The 21,592-nt window shown below is 42.3% G+C and overlaps 1 protein-coding gene across 1 annotated transcript in view; it reads right to left on the bottom strand.

Annotated features, from left to right (window-relative positions):
* bcl11bb (BCL11 transcription factor B b) overlaps positions 1-18,205 on the bottom strand; it is a 32,198-nt gene extending 13,993 nt beyond the window's left edge. Inside the window, exons 1-2 of the mRNA XM_023430270.2 lie at positions 17,372-18,205; positions 9,121-9,504 (exon numbers count right to left, since the gene is read on the bottom strand). Coding sequence (XP_023286038.1) covers positions 9,121-9,504; positions 17,372-17,435 — 448 coding nt within the window. The 5' untranslated portion in view covers positions 17,436-18,205. The remainder of the gene's footprint in view (positions 1-9,120; positions 9,505-17,371) is intronic.
* Positions 18,206-21,592: the final 3,387 nt, after the last annotated feature.

Here is a 21,592-nt window from a genome sequence, read left to right on the forward strand (position 1 = left end):
AACTTTGAATCATTATTGCAATGATAAATGTGGCACCCTCAAAAAATGAAGATAAAATTCTTTTATTATCTATCAGCTGATTACTCTGATCTAAAGTGATCAGTTGACTGTACAGAAGATAATCAGCTTTCGCTTTTATGTGCATAATGTAATGTGAGACCCTCTGTCCTTGTGTTCTGTCTATCTATCTGTTGATCTGTCTCTTCTATAAGGTTTTATGATACCATGAATGCTCCACAAACACACACACCCATACACACATATAAATGCAGACATGTACCGTACCTATATAGGTTCATCTCTCAACATACACACCCAAGACATATTTATGAAGTGACATGTGAGTGTGTGATGGGGCTGAGTTTGGCCCCAGGCATCCCCCTCTGGGTTCTGTGTGGCCTTTCCCTCTGTCTCTCTCTCTCTTTCTCATTTCTCTCCTTCTCTCTCTCGTTTTCTTTCTCTGTCTTTCTGGCTGTTATCACGCTGATACATTTCCTGCTTCTGGCACGGCTCCTGCATAGCTTATGGTTAAAGAAAGCTTTCATCTATCCAGTGCCTTTAGGACACACACACACACACACACACAAAACACACTCACACCCACACATATACAAGCGCTGGTACGGGCCAGCACTGCCCCGCCAGACCACAGGCCCAGACAAGCTCCGCTGGCACCAATCACCCTGATAACATCTTAGGCTTTATTTCATTTTGGCTTGCTCTGTTCTGCTCTGGGAAAGACAGACACAGAGAAGAGGGCTATCTGGAAAAAGTATGAATTACGCCAGTATGGAGGGAGAGCGTAGCCCCTTAACCTTGAGCAGTTAACTCCCCTGTCTGCAATGCCATCTATGGACATGACAGTGCAAGTCCTCTTTCATCCAAGAAACAGACGAGAGCAGATGTCTCTTCCTTTTACTTGTAGATGGCTGTACAGGTTTAATAGGGTAAAGTGAATATAAAAAGTAACACAAGTTAATAAAAAACACATTTATAATGAATAAAGCCTGGTGAAAACTGTGTCCTCTCATTTAAAGGGTCTGTCCACCCAAAATATTAAAAATGTAGCCATGCGAATAGTTTTGGTTTTAGCTGGTCAGGTCTTCTTGCCTTAACTCATCCATTTCTGCGATGCTCACAGCATCAAAAAAAATATGTCTGCGCTATTCAAAATCAATGTGTGTTTCCACATAAAATGTCTCTGGATAATGCACAAATTTCGCTGTAAACAGTTTTCACCAGAAATGAAACTTTCTACCCAAAAAAAAAAAAAAAAAAAAAAAAAAAGACGGCGAAAAAAGTCCGTCCCTCTAAAGACTGTTGACAGTGTGTTCTGTGAATCATTATTATTAGTAATGGGGACACTGTTATAGGAAAGACATGTTGCTATTAAAATTTTTAAATGTCATTTTATTTTTTGTCAGTGTGAGCACAACAGATGAAATTCCCTTCATCTCTCTTGTGCTGGGGCAGAGGCTGAAATCCCGAGACGGGTATCTGAAAAACCTGGGCACATTAAACCAAATCCATCTGCATGACGAGGTAAGTTAGAAAATTTGTTGTTTTTTTTCCAAACTTTGTGTGACTCTTTGTTACTAGATTAAAATTTAATTATATTTTTTAGAAAAATTTTAGCATTCCCCAGCAATAAATAGCTACAGTGGACGTGAGTGTCGTATAGCGTGTATGAAGGTTGGTGATACTATCTTGTTTGTGAACAAGATATTGTTCCTGTTGTACCTCTGATTTATAGTTAAGTGACAAACCAACATAAAAGCAGCTTGTGCTTGTCATGTGTTTGTCTGTGTCTAGTGTTCTCCCTCTCTCTGGTAGTAATTGCTCAAGACAAATAAGTGGATGAAATAAGGGGAATCGTAAGTGTACCATGAAAGGCTTTCAATATCTCTTGTGGTGAAGCAGCCTGTAAAAGGAAAAATACGGCCATAAACGCTGTCTCCTCATTTTCTTCTCCCACAATCCCACCCAATCAGAGCAGGAAGCTAATAAGATAAGAGGAAAGGAACAACAACAGTGTAGCAAGTATGATTACCCTTGTCTGACTGGCTAACAAGCGCCATCTCTTTTCCTTTTCACAAGTACTAATGGTAGCCCCTTCCCCCCAAAGGCAAACACACACTACTTTTCAATAGAAAAATGGGAGTGAACGCCCTGGTCAGAAAATCTCTCCATTTACTCCTGAAAAGGGGGCATTATATGTTATGCACTAATGTGTGGCAGACTGCACAAAACACCTACAGAGACATGAGGATTTTTATCTACATGTCTGTCCTGAGCACAGCAGGAGAAAGGTGTACAGGTTGGTCAGCAGGTTCTGGTTTAAGGTGTTTCATGCACATGTATTTAAAAGTGTGCATACACATTAGAAGTTCTTTCTAAAAGTTGTTCTGTTACTCAGCGCTGATGAGAGCACATCTGTTATCAAATGTCCCCAACAGTGAGGAGAAGCCAGAGGTAGCTCCAATAACGACAGTGCAGCAGTCAAATTACCTTGATTATAGCTATTTATGTAAAGAGCATAAACACATTCACAGATTCCCACTGACACAAGACAACTTATGGTCCATAGCAACAAGACCATGAAGTTCACATCAGCACTTCGCTCAAAGCGCCACACAAAAAGCAGCGTGTTTGTGTTGAATACCAGAGCGCCATCATCACTCTCCATGCGTAGCAGGGACGGGGTGTGAGGTTTCTAATGCCTCTTAAGTAAGGCTGTTAAGGAGCAAAGAGTCCACACATCTGGAAGACACAGTCAGTCGGCACATGCTGAAAGTTAGCGGTGGCGCTCGCAGTCCAAATTAGTGGCGAGTTTTATTCCCCCGCTGTGGTAGGAAAATATCAAATCTGCTGCCATATGAGTGCCATAAAGCTGACTGTGGAGCGTTTGATGCCTTCATGTGGGAGCCTTTAAGCTGTGTGTGTACGTGCGTGTGTCTGTGAGCGCATGAGTGTGTTTGGTGGGAGATGCAGGCCTTAATGTGAGATGAGAGTCATTGTATGCATTCCTGCATGCACATATGTTTTGTGTGTATGTGTGTGTGTGTGTGTGTGTGTGTGTGTGTGTGTGTGTGTGTGTGTGTGTTTGTGGCTCTTATCTGTGTGTGTACTCCTGCATGCATGTTTCCATTTTCTGCATAAAAGTGTGAATGTGCGTTTTCTACCTGTGTGTATGTGTGTATGTATGTATGTGTGTGTCAGGTGTGCAGCTGTGCCATTTTAGCAGCTCCCTTACAGACCTAGTTGACCCTGCTGGATAGAGCAGACAGACAGACACAAGCAGAGTCAGACAGCCCCTGGGGTGGTCCTGTCTGAGGTGCAGTGTTATGGGCCAACAACACTAGGGGCCCATACACGGGCAAGAATATGTATACTGTAATTGTATGCACGCACACACACACACACACACACACACACACACACACACACACACACACACACACACACATGAACCCAAATGCTCATACAGGGACATATAAATGGAGAATCAATTACTACAAGTGGAAATTATTTTGCCTTTTGAGCTAAGGCAAAAGCTTGTCTTTTGTCATGTGTTTCCACGGGATCAACATCACTGCTCATGTGCAAATCTTAAGAAAGACAGCAAAACATGTTTCTTACTCTTTTGTTAATTTGTTAGAAATTAAACATTAAAGTTTATTGTTCTTACACTGACAGATAAACACATTTCTGTGTGGTAAATCATTCACTTTATAGATTCAGCCAGTTCATGTCTACAAGTGGCGGTGCAGGGGTTACTGCAATTGTTTATACAGAGTGAGTCACATGCAGCATTCTGCACAAGGACATGCAGTTATATACATACAAATGCACAAAAACAAAATGCAGAATGTTCTTTTTGGATGTACAATGTATAGTCCAAACGTCTGAAAGCACTGGAGGGGGAAAGCGGTCTCAGACTTTTGCTGCATTGGTTGTACTCTGTTTTTGTTTTGTTTTTTAATTTGATTTTTTTTTTTTTTTTTTTTTTTGCATAAAATGTTTTCAAAAATAAAATCCAGCCAGGTTTGTGTGTTGCATTGGTGTAGGAAAAAGCTTTTAAATCTTAAATACTACAGGAGTATCTTTTATTCTCTTCTATTCTCTAAGCAATGCCATGATAGTAATCTATAAATTTGAATGTATGGAACATAGTCAAGGCCTCCAAAAATACCTCTAATATCACTACATCTTTTTTCTCACTTTCTTTTCTTCCCTATTGCAACATATAATGGGAAAAAAAACATACACAAGAAGGAGATACTGTATCATGAGTGTGTGTTCATTTTATCCAGTGGGGAAAGGAATGTACTTCTCTTTTTTTCCCCACAACGGAATAAAGAAATATTTGCCACTCCAAGAAATTGGGAAACACATATAAACACACACACACACACACACACACACACACACACACACACACACAAATGAGAAAAATGGAAATAGACACACATGCCTAACAGCAGACACAAGATAAATTCCTTGGCAAGCATTCAGAACACTCATGTAAGAACACATAAACACACAGAGACTGCACCAGGGTTGCATGAACACACATGAGACACACTTGCAGACACACACACACACACACACACACACACATACACTCAACCGAGTGTACACACACACACACACACACACCACCTACACAACTGCCACCATGTAACCCCTAATCACAACCCCAGAGCTTGGACATCAAATGAAGCAAGTTTTAAAAAAAAATCATCAGGAGTAATTAACGCATTTTCATATGCAAATGTGATTAATGCAAAACTACAAAGTCATTATGCAAATCGACTTTTCCTTGAGCCTCTGTACAAATATTCGCAGCTCAAATCAGGGATCAGTCTCGCCATCTTTCTTTTTTTATCTCTACCCCTCTCCCTCTCCCTCTATCTCTCTCTCTCTTGGAGTAGAGATAATACGTAAGTAGCATGTGAAGTTATTTCTAACTCACGCAGTGTGTGTGTTTTCATGCGATGGGCCGGGGCTATGGCATTACGCCGCCTGCCTACTGATTACTGGCTGCTTGGCACTGGAGCGAGACAGGGAAGCCGGCGTACAGGGGAAGGTATGAATATGCAAAAGCCTGATTGCTTTTCATGATTAAAGCCTATTTAATATGGAAATGAGAGCAAGCCAGGTGATTAAAGGAGCATTGGGTGGTGGGGCAAAAAAAAAAGGAGGGGGGGGCAGAGAGAGACAAGAGGAGAAGAGAAGACACCTTCAAATCCACACCAGTGGAGAGGTGTGAGGACTGTGGTGTCACAGCTATTTAGTGGCAGCAGCAGTGAAACAAGTGTCAAACACTGCAGATTTGACCTCTTTGGGCGCAAAGGTCATCGTTACTACTGATATGTTTTGTAAAATGTATCACAGGTTATCATCCAGAAACTACTATTACGCATTTAAAGTGAAAAAGAAAATCCCTTGTTGGCCATTAGCTCAAGAAGAAAACCTGATTGTATCACTTTAAAAGGGCCCTGTGCACTTTAACACTTTCACACCTGCAAAATTGTTCTGCATGTAGGTGTGACAGTTCCAAAGTAGCGGGTATCTCATTGAAAGTCTTTCATCATAAATCCAGAGGCTCTTTTGTTTCAGTTAAGAGCACCAGTATCGGTATCACATCAGGCCTGTAAGTTGCCTCCCACCTACAAAAAAAACGAGAAAAAAAACAACGAAGCAGGGCTAAATCTTCAGCCTAATATAGTGATATGACTGTGCTGCCCGCAAACATGACAGCAAAGAGATCAGAAGTGGACGGCGAGAAAAACAGAGCGAGCTGTTTGAGGATGTCGCTGTCGTTCACATCGTCTCATGAAATATTTACTGTGTGATCTCTATACACAGTGTTTGTGAGGGAGAGAGGGCGAGACAGACGGAGAGAGGGAGAGGTTGTCATGATGTGACTTCACCCTTATGTACTGGATGTCTTAAAGTGCTCCGAGGGGGCCCTGCAGCCGTCCTGGGAGGAGTTCAAAGCAGGGCCAGGGTCGTCTTAGCATGGAAACGCTCCCCTAGCGACAACCTCTCGCTTGCCTGATGACACGCATCATTCTTCACAGACAGCACACACACACACACACACACACACGCACACACACAAACTCATACACAAATTCATACAAAGCGCACACACATATTATAATACTCTTACAAATCCTGCACATACACACACAGAGTGCATGCATCAGCAAGAGAAATTCAGGAAAAAAAAGAAAAAAAAAACAGGGCACAGAAGGGCCATTTTTCATCTACGCCATGTGTACGAAAGAATGCACGTGCGCTTGCATGTATGTATGTGTGTGTGTGTGTGTGTGTGTGTGTGTGTGTGTGTGCGTGTGTGTGCGCGTGTGTGTGTGTGTTTGTGTGTGAGCGTGTTTGCACCTTTTGGGGTTGAATCTGCTAGCCTTGCAGCATGTTTGCATTTTAAGCAAGCAGGCTGACAGACAAAGAGGCCAGACAGGATGTTATAAAACACAACCAGGTGAAAAAAAAAAAAAAAAAAAAAAACAATCCAGGAGATGAGCAGGTTAAAGGTTATGCATACAGCACAAGCACTTCATGCACACTACAGTGCATTTCTGTTCTTATGTAAGTTTGATACATGTTGCCATTTTTGTGTGTGTGTGTGTGTGTGTGTGTGTGTGTGTGTGTGTGTGTGTGTGTGTGTCTGGGAGAGTGTGTGCTGCTAACACATTGGACTTAATTAGACCTAATAATGTAATCTAATTTGGTTGAAACTTGAGACTGCCTTGAGTGGCATCTAATGTGTTGAACAAAGCTCTCCTCCTCTCTTTCATTTGGGGCTTCGAGTGCTTTCATGTCCTGTTCTCTTAGTGATAAGACTGTCTGAGTGACTAACTGACTGCTGCTCGAACAGGCTGCCTCACTCACTACCTCTGCCTAAATGTTTTTCCTCTGACCACCTACCAGACAAAATGCCATGTAAAATGCACTGAGTCTTTCTCATTGCATAAGCTTCCAAATGAGTTCCATGTTTGTATGTTCCTGCTGCAGCTCGCCGCTAAAGGCCGTTTAACGTCTGCTGAAAAATTAAACTGATAAAAGCCATGTTACTGTCTACAGTGGAATGTTTGAGTGGCACTGTCAAATTGATTGATTATTAATTATTACTTTTTACAAGCAAGATGTTTTCTCCTGAGAAAATGTCTGTACTCTGTCTGTATGTCTGTCTGTATAAAATAATGCCCTGGCTTTTTATGTCCTGAAATTAGCAGTGACATCCCAAACTGTTCTGTCACATATTGTTTGTGATCTGGTCCAGTAAAAAAAAAAAAAAAAAAAATAATAATTTCCCACTGCAAAGTTGGTGACCACACACAGCTGCTGGCCACACACAGGAACTGTGCATATGTGCTGATTTCTGCAGTGATGACAAAAATGTCTACAGCAGCTTTGATTGTGAAATGAACAAAATGTGCAAAAGTATAATCTTTTTTCCCAGGGCTTTCTTTTATAAAATGTTTTTGCAATATCTCCCAGACCTGCTAAATCTTATAGAATCCTACAGTAAAAACTGAGTGTATATGTGACATACAAAACTAAATTAAAAGTTGCTTTTAATACACGAGTATAAGAAAAACTTAAAGCCCCTCTCTTGTGTTTTTGGTGTTTTACATTTTGGGGGTTGACTGAATCTGATCAGCAAAATATTGTTGCTTAATCTAGGGATTTAAATGTAATAAAAAAAAAAAAACCTGCACCTGCTCTGAACCCAATGAACCAAGAGCCTGTTGTCATGGCATCTACATAAAGTCTTCATTCACACCTTTTACATTGATTCTTCTTTGTCTATCATTGTTTGTATAAACCAGTACAACCGCTCAGTTCATTTCGATGTGTGGTGGCAGTTGTGCAAGATCTTATTAACCTAATTAAAACTGTAATATTTCACTCGCACATATGAATCTATTCATGTCTGCGACACTGTCCTGTTTCATACCTTTTATTTTGAAGGTACTACTCCATACTTTAAGAGCCTAATATCTTTGAAAACGTCACATGTACAACTTAATACAAAATGAGAGTTTCCCCTTTACAAAGACATTTTTTATAACATCCCAGTTTAACACACAGTGTGTGGTGATGACTAGTCTGTGTGTTAATCGTATAATCTTTTTCTATGTGACTGTAGCTGGTAACTTTTACAACACAGTTGGCTCCCTTTCCTAACCAAGTCCCTCTCAGTCTGCTGGAGTCTGTGTAATCCTGGATAGCCTTTCCAGCTCTTGGGTGTGATGGTGACTGTCTCCTCTGATAACTTTGAACTGGTTTCCCTGCAGCGCTGGCAGTCTACAACCCCCCCACCACCACCACCACCACCAGAAGCAGCAGCAGCACCACCACCACCACCCCCCCAACCCCCCTCAGCCAGATGAACGGCCTTGCTGCTTTATTAATCCTCTTCTCCTCACCACGCACACAGATGAATTTTAATCAGCTTTCTTAACCTCTTTTTTTTTTATGTGCTGCAGAATTTCTTTACAAACGCTCAGATGTGCACTCACATGAGCAAAAAAAAAACCACCGCAAACACACACACAAACGCACACACACACACACACACACTGGGGGCGGCTCCTCTATCACCTTCTTCCTCGCCTTTCACAATTGGTTTCAGCTGAAGAAGTCCTTCAGGCCTGCTAGTGTGTGTTTGTTTGGTATTTGTGTGTGTGTGTGTGTGTGTGTGTGTGTGTGTGTGTGTGTGTGCATGTGTGTGTGTGTGTGTGTGTGTGTGATGTTTTACTTAGAATGAAGCAGAATAGACACACAGTGCAGCTCTCACTCACTCTAATGAAATCATCCCAGGCTACATTAATCCCTCCTGAAGGCCACTGTCAAAATAACAAGCAGCTGGGATTCTTTAAAGAGAGTTATCTGTCTTGGACAGGTGAGAGATGCGTGCGCGTGTCGGTGTGTGTGTCTGTGACTCCATGTTTCTTGCATCTATATGTGTGTTTAATACGTGTGCATCTATACTGACAAGGGAGCTCTCTTCAGACTGTGTGTACACAATTGAGTTGCTTATTGGCTCTTGTAATTGCATCCTCCTACAGTGTGTTCCAGTCTCCATACCTCCTCTTTCCTGTTTGGGGCAGATTCCCTTGGCCGGCGTCAGCCTCCTCTCCTCATCCTCTTCTCCTCCGGGGGTCACCTGGATGCCCACTTCCACCGGAATGGACCCTCTCCCCAGCTCTAGTGACCTGGCCCTGGGAGAAATGGGAATGCCCGTGATCCCGCCACTCTCCCCAGGCTTGGAGAAAGACCCCAGGCCGCTCCCGGGGCCCCGGCACAGACGGCGCTTGTGCTCGATGAAGACCAGGATATCGCCCAGAGGGAAGTTGGTCTGGCACTGGCCGCAGGTCAGCAGATCATGCTCCCCGGATCCTGCCCTCCGAGGGCTGGGGGTGGATGGCTCTGGAGACGTAGATCCCGCCCCTGAATCATGATTGGCCTCTGCTGCAGAGAAGAGAAGAGGAGGGTAAAAGAAGTTAAATCAATGCTGTTGTTTTTAGTTTTTTTTTTCTAAAGCGAGAAACAAGAAAGAGAGTGAGAGACAGTGAGAGAAAAAATACACAGTGAGGTTTAGTTATTCCTGATGACTTTACCTGATAAAAGCCATCTCTCCCTACCACACGAGATGATCATTACGTTCACAACTGTGTCACTTTCATGGCATAAAACAACTCCGCTGTGAACCTGCTTCGCCTAGACAAACACCTGCGCAGCTTATCTGTGAGAGATCTGCGTGGGTGGGACCCAGCACATAAACTGTATGTATGCGAATGTGTGTCTTTGTGTGTATCTGCCTGTGTGTTTGTGTGTGGCCAGGAAGCTATTCATCTCACAGTGCAGGCTGGGTTTCCGGTGAGAGCCATCGCTGCACTAAGCTGTCATAGCTAGACGGCTGCCTTCACCACGTGGGAGCCCCAGCTTGTGCAGAACAAAGTGTAGCATAGCGGAGGCCACATCCACCAGAATGTGTGTGTGTGTGTGTGTGTGTGTGTGTGTGTGTGTGTGTTTTCATGTTTGTGTGTATCACAGAATAAGACAGAGAAAAGAAAAATGAGGATAAAAAAAAAAAAAAAAAACTGTAAGATGTCTGAGTGTGTGTGTGTGTGCATGAATGGAGCAGCACACAGGTGAGTTCGAACACTGTATTCTCCACAGACAGAAAATCTATAAAGCCAAACCCGGGGTCCTGTTAAGAGAGTAAATCTCATTCTTCACAGATCTGACACGGTCATTAATAACCATTACACATTCTTCCCTCCCTCCTCCCCTATGGCAGAGACTGACTCCCACAGCTTAACGTAAATCCCTCATGGACAACCTCCATTTTTTTTTTTAAACCACTACCCTGATGTACCAGTATGAAAATGTGTCCTCTTCTAAAAAGCCCGGAGGAAACCTGAAGCTCCAGAGATTTAAGGGGCGTCTGAGTGAGTGGGTACCCAGGGAGAGATGTTTATACCTGGGAGAGGAGCATAGCAGCGCCTGCCTGTCTCTGCTGCTCCTCCACTTCTAGCACCTGCACCCCCCCCCCCCCCCCCCCCCCACACACACACACACACCCCCCAACCACACAACAACCCACCCCTTCTCTCTTTGCCTCTCTTCTCTCTCTTTCTCCAAACATGACACCCTAATAATTGCAAAGATTAGACAAAGAGGGTGTGTGCTGGTTTGTGTGCGCCTGTGTCTCGGTGTGTAGTTATCAGAGCCGAGATCCTAAACTCTCTTATCTCCCATCTCAAACTGTCAGAGAGGCGTTTCTCCTCTAAACTCCCAATCATCAACCGTTAAACTCGGGCAGAGTTCCGGCTGAACATTACACTCATTTTTACCAAATTTAATATTTCAAATACGTCTTTGCAACTGTGAATCGCCCCTCCTACCCAACCACCCACACATACACTCACATACACACATGTTCCAGTCCACTCACTTCGCCCTGGAGTGATGATCCGATGCCAAATATCTTTTCTCTAAATGGCGATGGGTTCCTGGATGCCTGCCAAATAATTTCCATCTCATAATCTTTGGCGGCAAAGAAGGAACACAAACACATATTTACCTACAGTTCACAGCTTGTGACCGCAATTCACATTAAGCAACGTTAGCTGTGCGCGTGCATGCATTCGAGCGTATGCGCAATGCATATAAGTGGGACTATGCAGGAGATGTATGTGCTAACAACATGGCGTGCTCTCGTTTCTGACGCTGAAAGCAAGGCAGGTGGCATGAGACCCAGATCCTCATTCGTCGTGCATGAGAAAAAGACAACATCAAGTCGACGAGCTGACAGACACCTGGGCATTTGAACTTGACTTTCTCCCTGTCAAAGGGAGAGATAAGTAGAATAGGGCCTGTTTGCTAACCTATGGATGACTAACAAGGCCTGGGGGCAGAAGGCAGTAAATTAGCAGGCGTTGGCACCGTCACTATGCCACTGGAATATCAGTCGGACAGCTTCTAAAAACCGCACCCCTCTCTGAAACCCGCTCGCTCATCTGTCCCGAGGCTCACCTGTGTGAGAAAAACACATGTGCAAGAAGGAACCGAGCGTGGAATGCTTGAAGGGAAAAAAAAAAAAAAATCGAACATGGACACACAAACACACTGAAATGGAAACATACACACGAAAGAAAAACACACTAATGTAGCCTATCATCGTGACAGACAGTGTCTAATTCCTCTGTATAAACTCCTATGTGAGAGGAACATGCTTGATAGGTAAGGGAGCATAGCAGACGCACTGTCAAACATGCCATCGTTGAGAAAGTGTGATGATAGCAATGAAACCGAGCTGTCTAACACGATACCACACCTACTTTATTTCTCTCTCTTGGTCTCTTTCTGTTGTGCTCTCTAACACACACACACACACACACACACACACACACACATATGCAGAGCTACATTCACCCAATGACAGTCCTGCTACTCTGCCTTATCAAGTGTGAGTTAAGTCAGGCAGCCTTAGAGCACCCCCTATCAGTTTGATGAGGAGAGAGTCAGTTAGTCACTCCACTGCTGCTGCCTGCTGCCGCTGCACACCGCCACTGCACAATGTGTACCAGATGGGAGACACAGCTGAAGACAATGGGCCTCTTTCACCAATATTTCCATTTATATAAAAGGCAGAAAAATATTCTAACGCCCGGCCAGAAAGAACTTAATGAAGAAGCAGTGTTGTCAAAGTCGAGGAATTGTTTCATTTGCAGATGAGATATTTTTTAAATTCCAAATAGTAGAAATGTTTGCCATACAATTCGGTGACAGACGCATTGTAATTTGACTGTCACAACTGGTATATGATACAGTAAATGTGATGTGATCGTCAGTGTTTTCCACAGCAGGGGCCAGGTAGAACAAGCTCGGTAGGTAAAACATGTCGAAGTGCATATGTCCTCTGACATTAATTGCCCACAATAAATCCCTCTATTACCTAATTATTGTGTCTGTCCTTATATACTCCAATGTCTCTGTGATGACTCTTTTTGTTGTTTCATTGTGCCTGGGGTGAAGGTGAAGGCAAAGAAAAATTTACAACATGGTTTGACAAGTTCTGTTCTGCTCTGAGTTGAATAAGACCCGGAGAAAATGCAATTTTGCTGGATGTGGAACATTTGTTTTTATTTAATGATATGTTGTGATGTGATGAGATTCTTCTAAGCGGCATAACCGAAAACCGTGAAACTAGTTTCTGTTGAAGTTCTGACCTTACACAACATTTTAATAGCAGCTGCACACTCTGTTCTGCTGGTTAACGGCAGAGTAAGGCCAGGGGCACTCATATGACAGTCGACCACACTGTATGGGTTCAGACCTGTCTCTCTTTCTTTGTTTTCCCCTTCAATCTGCTGAGCTAAAAACATGCACACACACACACACACACACACACACACACACACACACACACACACACACACACACAATCACACACAATCACACATGTGTAAACCCCACAGGGAAAGTCGGGTAAAATTCACGCTGTCATTGAAAATAAATGACACCAGCCACATTGCAGATGGTTGCAATCAAAAATTCAAACAACAAGCGGCCTCGCTTAGCCTATCCCTTTTTTCTCGGCTGCGATTGCCAAGGAAAGCTGCAACAGTGTGCGTTGTGTAAGGCCAAGCCTGTGTGTTTCATTATCTTATCACCATTTAATCTGTGGCAGTCTCATTTCTTATCATAAATCTTAGATTATCAGCCTGAAAGTGAGCAAAATACGGCTCTGCAACTGACTGTGACCTGTCACTAAATCGCTACAAATGACTTGTCAGCTGTGAGGCATGACATTCGCCGGTGTAAATCAAATTTGCCAAACAATTTTAGAGATATAATAACAATAGCAAACGAGGCTTTATAGCATTGCAAAATTGATTAAATGTGTTCAATAATATAGGAAGAAAATCTGAGAACAGACTGCGACGCCTCATGGTAAATCATAAATCGCTCACCAATCACCTCCTGTGAGATTATCATCCGCTTACCACAATGTGTGTGAATATTTACTGTGGAGCTGCAGTGCGTACGGTGGGTTTCTTTCTAGCATTTGACAGCCATATGGTGCAAATAAAGACGAAAACATTAACTGTTTCACAAGTAGCATGCCAATTCTGAGAATGAATAGTGATCACGAGGCATTTCCATGGCTGGATCCAGAATACAATTCCCGGCAATAATGCTGATATTAGATTGCAGAAATTACCGGGTTTCTGAGTAAGCGAGGCCTGTGACGCTAAACACCACTCGTTTCATGTTAATGTGTGAGTAATTCGCAAGGATATTCCTATGAAAGGTCTCTCTTTGTCATGGATGTGACTCGAAGTTGAATCATTGACTGAAAGAGCCTCAAAACGCCTGGAAGGGATGTTTGCCTTTTTCCCTGCAAGGATCTTAATTAAACAAAGGATGAACTGTAAACAGAAGGTCAATTTCTCCTCAGACAGTATAGCTTGTTACATGTGATTTGTTGTTGTGTGAACATGTGTAGTTTGCACGCAGTTTAGAGGGCGATGTTTGTTCAGTTTTACAGTATATTCTGAGTCTATATGTGTGTGTGTGTGTGTGTTTCTGCTGCCCTTGGCGCATACTCGTACATTGCGTGAATTCATGGCAGTTTACACTCACTTGCGTTCGTCCCTCTTGATGTTTGGCCTGGCAAGTATATTTCCAGTACATAGTCTTCCACTAAACGCCTGTCCAGAAATATGCTGATATTCAGGTTCTCTGCACTCCCAAGTAGAGCATGACCCATAGGCCCATGGCTGCAGGGCACAGGGCTGCTGTGTTCAGTTACACCGAGTAACCCCTGATCTGACATGTGGTTGATATATATTGGCACCCTGCAGAAACTTCATATTATTACTTGTGTAAGGAGATACCTTGTGACTGCTCTTGACAGCTGATACTGAAATGCTGCACAGCCATGAGACTGAGGCGACCCAGTGACGAGGTGATATTAAAAATATTTAAAAAAAAAAAAAAAAAAAAAAGAAAATAGAAATCCTCTTTTAATCAGTTTCTGAAACGCTCTCTACCTGTACATACGCAGAGCTCTCATTATATGTTGACTCAATAAAATTACAGTTTGGTTTTCCCCCAGCGCTCCTCAGATCCTCCAGCCTGTGATCCTGGTCCTCTCCAGACGCACCCAGTTTAGGGAAACAGCCCAGAGCATCATGGAGACTCCAGGCAGTGAATGACAGGTACATTAAACGCTTCCATCAAAGCTCGAGCTGCAGTATCAATATGAAGATATCCTGTATGTATGGTAAACATTGGTGCTTTGTGCAAATACAAGTGCATCTTTGCACATATTTGCTCACAGACACACGTTGTCCTCAAAGACGAAGAACAGCTGAATTTAAATAATAAGGATTTTTCAGGTGTCTGATGAAAGTCCAGTTTTTGTGTTGCATTTAACCGCCTTGGTGGCTTTACAACAAAACAAAAACAAACAAACAACAACAAAAAAAAACCTGCAAGTCCAGCACTTCCTTACTCTTGTACTTGTGTCTTTCAGGTCATTGTCGCTGCTTGTTGAGGCCACAGTTCAACAGGCAGAGTGTATCATGTGAAAGAACAGGTAGGACAAGATTCAGGCCCTCCAGATGGCCCAGCATTTCAGCATCCTACAGTACATGCTCTAATAGCCGCTTTAGCACAACACTGACTTCTGCAGGATCGAGCTGAGCATCAAAGCTCTGCCAGCATCTGCAAATATCTCAACTTTAGTCACTGTTTGACACTTTCAAGTCTCCACAGACAGGTCAGCGGTGATTAAAAGGAGCTCGAAAAAACTCGTCATTAAAAGCTTCAGGCAAGAACAGATGCATCCTGGAGGCATTTGAATGCAGCTTCAGCTCAAACAAGGAAATTAAGAAATCTAAAGGTAATTTGTGACAACTAATTATGATTCTAATTATGCAAGTATCTACCATTCAGCACCACAGGTTCAGTGTTAAGAATATGCTGAGTGCACAGCAGGTGCTGTAAGGTTGCCTGTGACTAATATGCTACTGAGATGTCAAACAAAGTGACCCATGTGTGGAAGGAGGGGAGGCAAACATTTAACTGTTAGTCCAAATTTGTACAAGTCCCCTAAGGCCAAATGAAAATATGGAAAACGTTGCAATTATTTGTCATAATTCATGCAGGTAAATGTTAAACACACACACACACACACTCACAAGCACACACGCACACACACACACACACTCACAAGCACACACGCACACACACGCCTGAGGTGAAACTGTAGTGATGTTTGAAATTTTGCACAGTCGAAAATGTATTGCGGAGGGGGTGGGGGATCAACTCGGTGTCCATCTTCATTAGGTGACAGACAGTGACTGTGACAGCACAGAAAAAGACAGTCAGATCAATAGTCAAGTTGGATCAATATTTGTCATCTGCCTAAAATGTGCTGAGGGTGCATCATCCTTTCTTAATCAGAGAACAAAACCACTGGTTGGAGCAAACATTTAGATTTCAGGTTGCTCTTTGCGATTGAAAATTACCGTAATTATTTGGACTGAGAAGTCGACAGTAGGAAAGTGAGTGGAGTGGCAGAGAAAGAGGCGAAGTGAATGGGAGAAATGATTAGTCTAAATGCTAAATGTGTCGGGTGGGACGGAATGCGCACAAGCCTTTTCAGCACAAAACAGACTGGCCAAAGATTACATCATGAACTTCTGCAATGAATTACCCAGATTAGGCCTCTATGAAATTGGATTTAGGCAAAGCAGAGCGCTGGGAGATGAAGGTTAGATTGATATAATCGATTAGAAATTGGATTATACGACTTTTTAATCATATGCTCCAAAATAAAATAAAAAATCCTGCCTCAGATTTAATCTGTGCAATTTAATCACATTTTTGGTCGCAGCTCTGAGAGCATCAAACGAGTTCTGACCCTGCGTTTAAAATATCGCATTAATAAAAGTTCAGATTGTTCTTCTCTTGTGTCTGATGTTTTCTTGCAAGTTGAACATATTTTCTCGCACACTTTGATTTTTGGTATGTTCTTAAAATGTTATCTTAAAGTACAGATAGGCCTGTGTGTATCAAGAGAAATAAATTTAAGTGTGTGTGTGCATGTGTGTGTTTATATATATGTGTGTGTTTGATAGAAAGAGCAGGAGCGAGAGGGTTATTATTTAAAATAAAAAATACAATTAAATTAAGATACAAGTCACCGGGTGTAAAAGTCACAAAATGAATAACTGGATTTAAAAATCAGTGAAATGTTGAACAAAGTAGAGACACATAGAAACAGTGGAACATGTTGCAATATGCTGGGAAAAAAATGCTAAATTATGTTGTGATGAAATGTTGGATTACACACTCATACACGCGTAACGCACGTGCGTGCACATTCAATCACACACAAACACACACTCACACACACTTTGCCAGACAGTCCCACTGTTGTTGTCATTAGATCATCTCTCGTGGTATAAAGTCAAGAAGCTGCGTGTTTGAAATATTACTGAATTGTCTTAATAAAATTTTAAAAGTGTAAAACCATTCAGTGTAAACGTGAGTTAAAACGAACCATCTCAGTGTTTTCCACTTTATCACATGGTGAATTTATTTTCACCGATCAGAGTTATTGTCGGTATTAAGCTTCTTTGTTTGACGCTTTTTCAAACACTTAAAACAAAGCATGTGCAAGACTTGAATCTTTTTCTCAATACATGCTTTTTTTTTCAGAAAAATCAGAATTAATAACAACGATAAACTATAAATCATTTAAACCAATAAACTTAATTATATATGAAGTGAGAAGACTCGAAAGAATTGAACTCACCTTGTATTGTCTCCCTGTGCGTCAACGATAAGTGCTGCGGGTTCACCTGCTTGCGGCGGGACATTGCCCCGGCATTTACTCTGGCATCGCCCGGTGAACGGCACTTGGAGTCGGCTTGGACCGTGGTGTCGGTTCTCTCTGGATCGCAGGAGACCAACTTTCCCTCCTCCTAATCCCTCTGCTATTCACAGTCAGTCTTCAGCTGCAACTTGATGCGCGTTTGGAAGGTGAGGAGTCGGACAGGAGCGCGATAAGGATGGAAGACCAGTTTGTCCACAATGTCCGGCAGCGTCTTCGTAAGGACGCAACACCTGGATTAAGGAAGCCAAAGTGTAGTTTTAGGAAGCAGTTGGCTATTAGTGGCCGATGAGCTGATATGTGCGCAGGTAGATAATATTTTTTGCAATGATCGTTTTCAGATAAAAATCCTGGACTGCCCACCTCTGCAGCGACCGTGGCGACAGATGAAGTACGGTGCACTCCACCGGTGAAAGGTATTGGCTCTTATTTGGCTCCTCTCGCCTTTTCCCCTCTCTTAATTCTAATGATATGATTATATCACCTTGGGTCAAATGGCTGCTGTTTATTCTAGGATTCCCTACAGTCCTTCGATGTCAGCAGTGGTGCGCTAAAATGACCCTTTGGCACTGACTCCTCCTGCGCGTTTTGGCATCGGTGCGCGGAACGGCAACTCTTGGCTCTGGTGGCAGTAGCCTCGCTGATTGAGAGAGGGAGAGCGAGAGAGGGAGAGAGAGAGAGAGAGAGAGAGAGAGAGAGAGAGCACGAGCAGGCGGGCAGACAAGACACCTCCTCCTCCTCCTAGTCCAACAAGCAGAGGTCCAATGTTTCCCAGTTTCCTACAGTGTCGAGGCTACTTCTTGTTGACTCACACGATGAAAGAGGCTCTGTTTGGGAGGACCCCGCATTTGTGCGTGTGCAGACTATATGCATGTGTGTGTGTGTGTGTGCATGCGCGTGCGTGTGGTTCGGGGGATTGCCTCCGTGGAGTGGGATGGGTTTCAAGTTCAAGTGAGTCCGTGACGTTTTTGCGCGTTAGACACCACAGACATGTGAGGAGGGCGGCGGACAACAACACACGGACACCGGGGGCAGATAGCGGTGGCTCCCCGGAGCTCAGCGATGGGCTCCACACAGAAAGTAATTACCAGTCAAAGTCGCGCTCGTACTGTCTGCCTTTTGAAGGAGTGTTAAGTTACCACAAAAAATGATCCTCCACCTGAACATTCATCATTCAGCTCAAATGGTCATTCAATCCACAAGAGCTTCATGTCCAACAGTCTTATCATCATTTCCCTTGATCAAAATGATTCTTTATCTACATGCTTTGATCAGTTTACTGATTATTACAACATTCATTCTTTCAAACAATGCCAGATGAAATTGTGCAGGCATATCAGAATTTTTTCTAAAATATCAGGAGCAGGCACACCTAGATCAGACTAACCAAACCACCTGGGTTCAAAGGTCACCTTTAATTTAAATAATGGATACTTATATGTTATTGTGACATTCTGGGCTATGTAAATGACCAAAGAACGCCACTACACATGATTAATATAAATGCAAAGCACACCTATTTCCTCATGTTGGATCAGAGGGGGGTGGGGGTGGGGGGCAGCATGCTGAATCTTTGTTGTTTGGATCATTTAAACATGTTGTGAGGCAACAGTACCCTCTGTTGGCACAGTCTGGAGACATTACAAATCTGTTTAGGGGGTGATACCTTAACACGGCACTGCTATACTTTATTCTTATTTTTAGGATGAAGCCTCAATTCAGATTCTAAGAGAGTCTTTGAAGAGCAGATCAGGTTCACTCTGTGGCAATTAATGGCACTAATGGGCAATCGTTCTGCACATGATTCACTGTATTCATTTAGATCAGTGTGTGCACAGATAAGTGCTTTGTACAGGCGGCAGCTCAGCTAAGAATAAACTCAAGAGTTCTTCTTTTTTTTTTTTACCATAACATACATTTCAAACATGTGCTGTGCTGTAATTTGGTCGAAATACATTGTTGCATAAAATAAAAGGCTAATACGGCCATTTAAAGTTGACACTATTTCCTTGTGGATCAGTAGAGAAGTGTGCAAGCTATAGCAATACATTTTATAGTCTGCCATTAATAAAACATGGTGGGCAATTTTAAGAGCATTAGAAGTTTGATTGCTTCAGGGCAGGCCTAGGGGACTTTCAGGACAGTAATTATTTATATAAATGAAATGTCATCTCAGCTCTGGCTCAAGTAGACATAACCTCAGCAGACTCCACATGGAAACACTACGGCACAACAGCTATCTTTCACAGATAGGCCGAGTATGTTGTCAAGCATATTGCTTTGACTGGAGCGCATAAATTCGGTATGTGATATTACAAGAAATGTCTTCTTCTTCGAATCAGGCCAAGAGAGCAACAGCAGTCGTGGACACATTGGATGCTGAAGGAAAACATTATCCTGAGTTCACACACACTCTCTTGCCATCCCTTCTGGCTGCGAGCAGCTCCTTGATCCTTACCCATGGGTTTCTCAATAATACATCAATGCCTCCATTATAGCTTGTATCTGCTGGCTCCGGGCAAAGGCAGTTTAAGCTGGGTTGCACAGGGCCAGCATACCACAAATACCCTGCTTGTGGACACAGGAAAGGTTTTAAGTCCAAAGTGTTGCCTCTAAGGAGACATGCATTTCGCGTGGTAAGTGCCATCACTGAATGCGAGATACCTGAACACACCGCAGGGCATTACCTACTCAAGAGATGAGGCTATGTGGAAATAAAAGCTTTGTCCAAGTAACAAGAGACATTATGTCGACACTTTAGCTCTTTTTCAAAATGACCCAAGTTTTAAGGAGATACCAGACACTTATAATTTATGTTAAAACATAAAAATGAGCCCAAGGACGAAGTTTAAGTCTCGCACATCAGTGGACAAAAGTACACGCGGCTTAACCGGCTCTGATTCTGGGTCACAACCTTCGTCACATCCTTTTATCTTCCATTTTTCATGTCTCTCCCATCTGTTTACTCTCTAAAGAATACCAAAATAACATTAAAATCTTAAAATAGACCAACATACATGAAAGAAAAGTGCATATAATGCAATTTTTAAGAACAAAAAGAGGATTCAATGTTCTTGAGGTGAAGTGTACAAACTGGTCAAAGGAGCCATTTTGATGTGTTTAACCACAGTGTGACAGGACTGACATAAACAATGAAAGGTCCACTCTAGGACAGCTCATGGTAATATGAATATTGCTCTGGGATTTGCTTATAGTCGGTGCTTCATTATGCAATGTTTAATATTAATAAAGAAAGTACAAGTATATATTATTCATAAGCTGATTTACTGTGGTTGGTGTGTGTGTGTGTGTGTGTGTGTGTGTGTGTGTGTGTGTGTGTGTGTGTGGACTTGAGTGACAGATTGAGATGCTCCCTTGCTACTGGCAATACAACTAGACAAGGCTCTTACTTTTCTACAGGACACATCCTGACAATTTCTCCCACAGTTAAGAGGATTTGTCCGAGCACGGGTGAATATATAATGCATGCAGATTCCAAATTTTAATTTGGAAGAAGTAAATGATTCAATGCTGGCTTTTCTCTGAAGAGAGGCTGAGAGGGGAACAAAGAGGGCACAAGATGTTACATGTAGTCTGCACTTACAATGACTAACCTTTAAACCACTCAGAGGTGATGATGAATATCATGAGTTTTTAGTCATACCAACTTCAAAAGTCAAACGGGAAAAAAAACTTTGTTTTAACTAATAATATTTTTTTTTATTCACCATAAAACCTTCACCATTAAATCTGTGGGTTTTTTTTTTTTTTTGCCAAAGTTACTCCTCTTGTAGATTTTTCTGCATTTTATAGCCATAGCCTACATGTGTTTAAAGAATATCAATGATTTTCACTTGATGTGCAACCAATTATTCCTGTTTTATTCATGTAAAGTTTAATTCATGGTCACACCTGGCTGTAACATGTCACCTGTAACTCATAAAACAAGATATTGTTTTTTGGTATTCCTTTTATGTTACACTCTCAGTCAAACATCAGATTTTTGTAATGACACAAATTATAATATATGTCTTAAGATATCAGACAAAAAAACACACACACACAGCCAAAACTATGGTAGGATTGCCTCAGTGTCATTCTTATAATAATAATAATAATAATAATACATTTTATTTAAAGGCG

The sequence above is a fragment of the Seriola lalandi genome, unplaced genomic scaffold, assembly GCF_002814215.2.
Source record: "Seriola lalandi dorsalis isolate HSWRI2012SDOR001 ecotype SW California unplaced genomic scaffold, Sedor1 jcf7180002054901, whole genome shotgun sequence".
Lineage (NCBI taxonomy): Eukaryota > Metazoa > Chordata > Actinopteri > Carangiformes > Carangidae > Seriola > Seriola lalandi.